Below are 9,037 nucleotides of genomic sequence, written 5' to 3' on the forward strand. Positions count from 1 at the left end.
GTATCATCTGAAATGTGTTTTGTTTACCTCAGATTTAATTTATTTAACACACTTATTATACAAAAGACATTCAGAGACTTATTTTTACACCATTGTTCATAGGATGGAGGTTTGGAGTGATTTAATGACATATTATACTATGAATAAATAAAAAAACAAGCACCATGGTTATTGTGACCTTTGGACTGTGGTTGAGAGGAGGTGACTGAGTACACAAAGTCTAATGCTGTGCATTTAGACGTCTACTGAATTGCTGATTATTTGCAGTAAAACAAATAAAAGATACTCAGGAGCCACTTTCTGACTTTGTGTTTATTTATTTATTTTTCACAACTTGTACAGCGTGGATGGAAAACCCGCCAGTGCATTCAGAATTGTTATAATTTCTTCGCGGCATAAATTGAACAAGCTGCTGGAAACATTCCTCAGAGATTCTGGTAAACTTGTTGCAGTGTTTAAGAAAAAACAACCAAACAGTTTTAGATCATTCGAGTTTTGTGATGTGGCGCGTTATCCTCCCCAGACGCAACCATCAGAAGATGAGTACACTGTGGTCATAAGGGAATATGGTCAGCAGCAGAACTCTGGTAGGCTGTCGCATTTAAGTGATGCACAACTGATACTTCTGGACCCGGTGTGCCGAGATGATATTCCTCACACCACCATCAACCAGCCTGAACCACTTGCACGGGGCAGGGCAATGCCATGCTTTCATGTTGTTTGCACCAAACTCTTTACCGTGTGAATGTGAAAGCAAAAATTGAGCCTGATCAGACCGGACAAAGTTTTACCGAGCTTTTGTTGTTCACGTTTGATGAGCCAGTATGAATTAAAGCCTCAATTTCCTGTTCCTGGCTGATAGGCACAAAGTATGGTCTTCTGCTGCTCTAACTCATCTGCATTCAAAGGTGCTCTTCTGCATCCCTTGAGTGAAACGAGTTGTATTCCCTTGACCTCTGACATCAACACGGCAAATTCAAAGTCACTTAAATCACCTTTCGTCTCCATTCTGATGCTTGGGTTGAACTTCAGCAGGTTGTCATGAGCATGTGTATATATACCAAATGTCCCTGATTAGAAGTCATGTGAGTAGCAGATCAGATTTTGGGGTTGAACAGTGCAATAAATAACATGACAAACAACATCTTTTAAATTATCTCCACGTTTTAAAAAAAAAAAAAAAGAATATTGGCTTCTGGATCATTACATGATTTTCATTATGTGAGATGTTTGTGTAAAATCAAAGCTAAGGCACAGTCTGTGCTGATGACAGCAAATGGCTGTAGTTGTAATTGCTCTCCAATCCAGCAGGTGGCGGTACTTTTTTCCTCTTCCTCTGTGGTCGTTGATCGGAAATGCTGTCGACAGGCGGGAACTTGAAAGTTTGAGTAGGTTTAGGTTAAACAATATTCCCGTTTTAGCGCCGTAAACTGTTTTTATTGAATTAAAGAGGCGTCTTTCGTGGGAGCACGGTAAGTTGGAGGGACATCTGTGAATTACGTGCACTCATTAAGCTAACTACGCTGGCTGATGATAATAGTCTCCTGTTGTTGTTTCTAGCTTTAGCTCGTTACCCGCTGTTATTTGTCAGGATGGGAGACAGAAATCTTGTTCAGGACTTGAAACGCTGGGCGACAGAGGAGTTTGGGCTGCCCCCGGACAGGCTGCCTAATGACAGCTATTTTAAAACGTAGGTATCTACACTTATATGACCTGTCATCAATGTTATTACCTAACTTCTTAGCCTTGAACTAATGTTGATTGTTTTCCAGACTCTGTGTTGGGACGGGGAAGTCGATATGGAAATATGTCACCCAGCATGTTTTCCAGCAAAGGTGAGACTTTGCTCCCGCTTGCTTTTTGTTTTGTTTTATAAACCTTTTGATCACTAAATTATAACGAGAGCACGGCTCATTTCCTGTCCTCAAACATTTACTCAGGACTCTGGTTCATTACAAAAGAAAAAACATTTGTATGAATGGCCTGTTTTCTAAAATAAACTGCAACCTCTGACTGATTTCTGTCTTTTTAGGAATGTGAGGATCATGCGTGGCAATCTTCAGTGGTATCCTTTTTGGTCTTGACTTGATTTGCAAAGCTTCCAGCTTCTTTCCAACAGACTTTAAATTTCTCCCGGACCTGAATGTTACCTTTCTTTGTTATTTATTTGCTCTGTTATCCTTGACATTGTTATTAGGTATAAATCGCTTCAAGACAAAGAGGTAGGCTGCAACTTATTTCTTTTCCCCAGCAGTTATAATTTAGTTTAATTGTTAGTGATTGCGCTTCACAAAGTGGAGTGTCTGTAAAAGCTATGTTTGTGTTTACTGGTGTGCAGTCTTGTCAGGCTGAGGGCCAGAGTGAGGCTGCAAGGCGTAAAGATCTCCAGAAGAAGATAGAGCAGCTGAAAGAAGAGATTAGTCACCTGGACTCTCAGATGAGTGTTACAGAGGAGCAGATGGCCACACAAGGTTAGTCCATCATATACACTGTGGGCAGGACTTCCAGCCATTCCGCCATAATTTTCCTCCAGTCAGGGTTGTGAGGGGACTGGAGCCTGTCCTGCTGAGTGAGACGCAGTGCACATTGGACACTAACGCAGAGACAGCAACCGATCATTCTCACATTCACACCTATGCTCAATTCAAAATCATCAGTTGATGTGTTGTCACTACTTTGATTAGATGCAAACATGTCTGATGTTGTGTATGTTTGTTTCAAAAGGTACTGAGTTACACTTTGTGATTGTTTTCTTATATAAAGATAAAATAATTAAAGTTAAAATGAGAGAAGTTCTGAAAAAATATCTTTTTCACACATTTCACATGGTGACAGGTTCAGCTCAAATATATTAGTTATACCACAAAGTGCTGAAAAGGTTGAATCGGTGATATCAGTTTTCTCAACTTAATTTACATGGCTGTGAAAAGATCTTTCTTCTTTAACTTTTGTTGAGGGTGAACGGCAGAAATGGTTTTTCTCTACTATTTTGCCGTTTGCGTTTAATAGCTGCATTTTCTGCTGTGATTACACAGAGAGCTCTATCAGTCGAACCTGGGCCCAGGTGGAAGACGGCCAACGCAGAGAGCTGCTGCTTCAGGCTTTCAGGCAGCGCTGCATCTCGAGCTGCAAGGATCTTTCTGATGATGTCCAACAGATCAGTGTGCACTGCCAGGCTCTGGAACAGATGGCCAGGTAAGACAAAACATTTACTAATACATTTTAAGTGAAAATGAGCCGCGATGCCTTTTACATGTTTTTCTTTTTGTGTGTGTGTTTATTGCAGAAAAGCAGAAATTGAAGTGCTGTTTGATAAATCTTCTTGCAACAGCCTCAATGTCAAAGTGGCAACAGAGGCACAAGTTCTGGTAAAACATGCCCGAATCTGTATTTTACTTAAGTTTAAAATTTAGAATGTTTATAGCTGCTTTGGAGGGACTCTGTGTGTTTTCTATCCATCAGACAGACATTCAGACTTGGGGCCAATTTATAGTTAAATGGTAAATGGCCTGTATTTGTATAGCGCTTTACTAGTCCCTAAGGACCCCAAAGTGCTTTAACCAACCAGTCATCCACCCATTCACACACTGGTGTTAACCCAACATTACTTCACCTAACCTTACCTAATGTATGCTGGGAGAAATGTTAACATTCGCACAAATCTGGAATCAGTTGCTTACCGAGGCAACTGTAGCATATCAGCTGCTGACTTCATGAAATCATCCATTACTTTTGTTTTCTTTCTTTAGCGCGATGTGAGAGAGCTGTGTGACGACAGGGTCCACTTCTATCAGTCTTTACAAGAGTGCGAATCGAAAACACAGCACTCTGCAGCCACACAGTAAGGACCGCAGACTGTACTCGATTTAAGTTATTCAGCTTTTAAAATGTATTTAGTTTCTTGTTTGTTTGTTTTCCCTGTAGTATGACCCGTGAGCAGCGGACTGCTGTATTCCAGTACTGGCTGAGTGCTGTTGAGGTTGGTGTGTTTGTGTCTGATTTTACAAAATATTTTTGTATTTGTGTTAACACTGTCTTTAATTTTGACTTTGCATTAACACGCTGTTGCTTGTTGTGTCACCAGAACGTGTTGGGTACTTACCCTCCAAACCATGTTCTATCAGCGCTGCAGTATTTGGCTTCAAGAGAGCAGAAGGTATTGGAGGAGAAACTGTCGTCTCTGGACGTGACACGGGATGTAACAGCTCTGCAGTAAGGCAGTGACTGGGATCTTTCATTTCATGTTATGCTTCCAGATTTCCAGTGTAATGCATTTTAAAAATGTATTTATTTATTTTTTGACATGCAGGTTCCGCTATGAAAGCGGTCACCTTCTGGATATGTCAGCAGAAGAGGAAAATGAGTTGCCACCAGTTAAAACCCTCTTAGAGGTGCGGTCACATTGCAGTATACCAATAGTAACGCAGACAAAACCATGTTCATACCATCATGATGAAAAATAGCACACCCCCTGTTAATTCTAACAGTTTACATATCAGGACATAATAAAGATAATCTGGTCTTAAAATGAGGTAAATACAAACAATAGCACATGTCATATTAAACCATATCATTGTTGATTTAACAAAAACTAATCCAAAATGCAGAAACAGTGTCAAAGGTTAAACACACCATATGATTCAGTAGCTTGTAGAACCAGCTTTAACAACAATGTCACATTTGCTGATGATCAGTGAATGAAATAAACAGAAGCAGTAAGAGTGGACTTATTTTTTCACACATTATGTCCTGATACATAAAATCTTGATCGAACCATGATCATCTCTTTCTTTTTCCTGGAATCTGCGATTGGTAACTTTTCATGCATAGACCCGCATGTGATTGTTGCTGCAGGCTGCTTGGGAAGAAGTGGAGCAGAACTTGGTGGAACTGGCCCAGACTCGCTCCAGAGTCCAGCAGCTCAAAAACCAGCTGCAAACCCGTAAGAAGGACGCTGAGCTCGAGGTGTCCAGTATTAGAGATGAGCTCCAGGATGATTCCTTGGCACTGTAAGTTCATTCCAATTCACTCTCTGCCTTTGCCATACATTTCATGTTTTTTTTGCAGTACTGCACCTTGGGAGTTGGGTTTCTGTGTGTGTGGGGGGGGGGCAACAAACAGCCACTGTTATTGTTGTTGTTTTTATCTGAACGTTACAATGTTTTTAAACTTTGTATTTACATCCTGTTTGAAAACAGCTATGTGAGCTCATTTTAATTAGTGGTAATATCTTTAGAGGCAATAATTTTGTCTCGTCTTCTACATGCTTTTTATTTTCCTTGCGCTCTGAACTGTTAGATCAGCTCTCGAGGTGGAACTGCAGTGTGTGATGCAGGCAGCCGCCAGGGATTATATCAGAGACCGCTGCATCCAACTTGACCAACATGCCCAAAGTCGACAGGAGGCGCTAAGAAGCCTTCGCAGGCAGTGGCAGAGCATACTGGACTTCAGACAACTAGTGGTGAGAGTTGACAGACAATATTTTGGGATGAAATATTTTCTACATGCATTATATATTGTAGATCTGTGGTCTAGATGGTTGCTAGGTGTGAGGAGACTGACTTTTTGTCAGCATTTGTCACATCATCGCAGCAATTTCCTAATGTTGTAAACCTGCTCAACATTTGGCAATAAAACCCTTTCTGATTCTGATCATAAAAATAATCATGTTCTGCTTTCTTGTTTTTATAGCTTCTCAGACAAGAGCAGATCAGAGGTCTGATTAAGGGGAACTCGACAGCCAAGACGCAGCTGATTCATCTTCACAGAGAGGTCAGGATCAATGACAGTTAAATATGTTTGATGAGAGGCTTCAGTCTGGGGTGAAAAACGAGAGTGACTAAAATTTAATTCTTATGGGGTTTTTTTTTGTAGCACTCTGAGGATTTTAATCTTTGTGTTTTGTCTCAGTTAGAGGAATTCATCCAGGCAAAACTAGTGGCACAGTTTGAAGATGTGACCACTGCAGCCAACAGTCTAAGGAACGCTGTGTCTAAGGAGGCCAGACAGATGGGAACAGTTTCACTTCTTTCACTGGACCGCAGAACTATCGAAGGGTATGAGCATGTTGCTTGGTATCCCTCTATTTGCCTTGTTGGTGGTACATCTGTGGGCCCAGCTGCAGTGAATCAAAACAAAAACATATTTAATTGTTGTCCTTGTCCAGCGGTGACATTCGCTGACCAGAAATATAATTCCATTTTGTTTTGTTTAGTATGCAACGAATTCCTGCATCGTGGTTGTCCATCCATCGCTTGCGGTCCCCGACCTTCAGCAGCGTGTGTCAGAGTCTGGCATTCCCTCTGTACAAGGTGAGTTCTGGCATATAATATGTAAAGTATTGCAGTTTTACTGTTTTCTCTTTGATTCGGCTCGCTCTCACGCTCATGTTTTGCTACAGTTGCAATCTGTTTGTGATGATATGGTGATTAATTAGTGAAAATTGCAAATCTGTGTCCCTTCCTTACCATCTAAATACCACAGAAATTCATTTAATTACTTGCATTGAGAGCCCAGCCAGAAACTCATAGGTTTAAAACATTCTTTCACAAATTGCGACGTAGTTACTGCAGGTCAGTTGTTTATTGCAAATCGACAGGCAGTTGGAGTCGTCTCTTACAAATGAAGATTCAAGATTCTTTATTTGTCACGTGCATGGTTATACAGGTATAACACGCAGTGAAACTGGACCTGATAGGCTCCTCTGAACGCTCTGCAGACGAGCTCTTCTGTTCAGCTGACTCCGAATGATTGCATCGTTCAGGCAGACTGTCCGTGTTCGTAAATTAGACACCGATTATTTGCAGACAACCTTTGCAGTCGCCTTGTGATTGAAGGTGGTTGCCAGAGTTTGGAAGTGTTGCACACTCAAACTCAGGGCGTCCAGTTGGAGTTGGTTGCTGAACGCTAAAAACATTCAATGCAGTCACTGGGCAACCACTTCATTCTTCCTTCCTTCCTTCCTTTGCTGAAAGGAGGTTGCTATGATGATCTTGCTTTAGTGTGACTGAGTCATTTGCTTCAGTAAAAGTAGATGTTAGTCAGTGGAGCATTGTTCTGAACTGGTGACATCATGATTTTGTGTTGTATTATTTTAAAATATTCAAATTGTAATTTCAGTCACTAAAACAAACAGTTTATTCAGTCATGCTGCCTGGGTAATGGCCTCCAAAGAAATCTTCTAAAGGGACTTAGTGACCGTCTCACTATCCTAACATCACTTATGTTTCCTGTGGATCTTTCTCAAATCATTTTCTACAAAATCAGTGTTTGCAGCCAATTCTTAAATGTGGCCTAAGTGATTGTAACGGACGGTCATTGATCGATGCTGAACCCCTCACAACCAGGGATGATAAAAATTGCATCTTTGAAAGTCAGTTTCACTGAGCAGAAGGAAAATAGAGTTCCATGTACCAAAGCTGCTGGGAGGTGTCCTTTTTCACTGTTTTATTTTTCCTCATATATTGCATATTAGTAACTTTTTTGACTTTCACACCCGACTTCAGGCTCCGGAGGAGTTGTGTTCCCGATCTCGCTCACAACAGCTTGAGCTGCGTTTTCTTCGTCAGTTACTTCAGCTTCACTCTGCCACTCTGCAGAAGATAAAGAAGGAAGCGGATCAGCTGGAGGCATCTGATCAAAAGGGTAACCAGGAGAACTTATCGGGAGATAAGAGATTTAAAGCATTTGGTTTAAACACAAATGAGGGCAGTGTTTGGTGTACACGTACTTAATATGTTGAGAAATTTCCTCAAAAAATAAAATGCTCAGTGGATTTTTAGTAACATACTGCTGTCTGTCTGCACTCTTAGCTCTCCTGTCCAGAGTCATGGAGGAGGACCAAAAGCTTCTTAAGTCTTTGGTACCAAGAGTCCGAGGGCTCACTCACCGCTGTGCACAGGGCCTTTCTTATGGGGACCAAGTCAAAACCGCCATCTCTTATTGGTGAGACGCATCTTTTAAACCGATAACCTGTTATCATTTTAATTGCTGCTTAATCGAGATTTCTCCTTTCTAATCTGGGTGTATTTTTACAAATTGAGATCTGGGAATTACCTAGAGTGATACGGTTACCTGAACAACATCTGCAAGTGAATGGACGAGTTATCACTAAAAGAGCATGTTTTAAACACTCATTAGAACTACTTCCTGGTTTAACCTTTAGACAATACTAAGATTATTCGTGCACACTTTTGTAAGTGTTTTTTCTTTCCAAATGTAAGTGATTTAGGCAGTTTTAATGATCTTTCATTGATTGTCTGACTAGGCTTTTGTTGCTGGAGTCCATTATGGAGAGATAAATGTACTTGCCATTTTTAACTGGTCTCCGTAATGCAATGGATAAATTACACCTGGTCAGTGATTCTGATTATTATTGACTTTTTTCTTTTTTTAAATGTAGAAGCTTAATCCAGGTACGGAAACTGACTGATAGTGGTTTAAGTCATCTAATTATAGTTTTGCAGCTCAAACTATTTCAAAAAAGACCAGCTTTCTTAATTCTTTGGTAGTAAATGAAGTCTTAAACCTTACTGTCAACTTGCCTATCTACAGACAGGTGATTACACCATTTCTAAATGACTTCATGGCTTGAATTAAAAAAAAAATAAAATTCATGCTAGTACATCTGAGGCCAATATCTAACTGAATTTATTGGCTCTAATTATTTTCCATTCATGCCCTTGCTCAGTAGTCCAGCGTCTCATTCTCTAGTTAACGTCCCTGTTTTGTGTGTTGTAGGTGGGAAAGGCCAGCCCAGCATGTCCTTCCCGAGGTCAGTAAAGGAGGACTGACTTTTCAGCAGTGGTTACAAAGGTGGAAACTAGCAGCAAAGTCCCCATAGTTTAATACTGTGATGGATTCCTTTCAGCACCTTTCAGTGGTAGAATGAACACCGTGTTGTAGATATTTAATGCACAAATTGTGTTTGTTTGTTTTTTCTCTCATTTGTCATCATTACTCCTAATGTCTTACCATGTGTAAATCAGTCACTAATAAACCCTTTCGAAGCAAAATACTTGTTCCTTTCTTCTTTGCT

The 9,037-nt window shown here is 40.5% G+C and overlaps 1 protein-coding gene across 1 annotated transcript; it reads left to right on the top strand.

Moving 5' to 3' along the window:
- Positions 1-1,338: 1,338 nt before the first annotated feature.
- On the top strand, positions 1,339-9,006 carry haus5 (HAUS augmin-like complex, subunit 5). Its single transcript, XM_085397604.1, has 20 exons — positions 1,339-1,472; positions 1,561-1,690; positions 1,773-1,835; positions 2,033-2,065; positions 2,198-2,222; positions 2,339-2,471; positions 3,036-3,195; positions 3,287-3,368; positions 3,750-3,841; positions 3,925-3,979; positions 4,085-4,212; positions 4,310-4,391; positions 4,855-5,009; positions 5,299-5,461; positions 5,692-5,772; positions 5,911-6,056; positions 6,215-6,311; positions 7,506-7,644; positions 7,812-7,944; positions 8,740-9,006. The coding sequence occupies exons 2-20, from the start codon at positions 1,593-1,595 to the stop codon at positions 8,840-8,842; spliced, it is 1,968 nt and encodes a 655-aa protein (XP_085253730.1). The 5' UTR covers positions 1,339-1,472; positions 1,561-1,592; the 3' UTR covers positions 8,843-9,006.
- Positions 9,007-9,037: the final 31 nt, after the last annotated feature.

This window comes from Rhamphochromis longiceps, linkage group LG23 (genome assembly GCF_057381845.1).
Source record: "Rhamphochromis longiceps isolate RC_006_pf linkage group LG23, R_longiceps_female_GT1.1, whole genome shotgun sequence".
Taxonomy (NCBI): domain Eukaryota; kingdom Metazoa; phylum Chordata; class Actinopteri; order Cichliformes; family Cichlidae; genus Rhamphochromis; species Rhamphochromis longiceps.

Bases quoted from the DNA above. Each gene is read 5' to 3' on its own strand.
- haus5 (XM_085397604.1), top strand. From the start codon at position 1,593: ATGGGAGACAGAAATCTTGTTCAGGACTTGAAACGCTGGGCGACAGAG. The intron at 5,462-5,691 runs GTGAGAGTTGAC...TTGTTTTTATAG, and splicing joins TGGACTTCAGACAACTAGTG to CTTCTCAGACAAGAGCAGAT. The intron at 6,312-7,505 runs GTGAGTTCTGGC...ACCCGACTTCAG, and splicing joins TGGCATTCCCTCTGTACAAG to GCTCCGGAGGAGTTGTGTTC.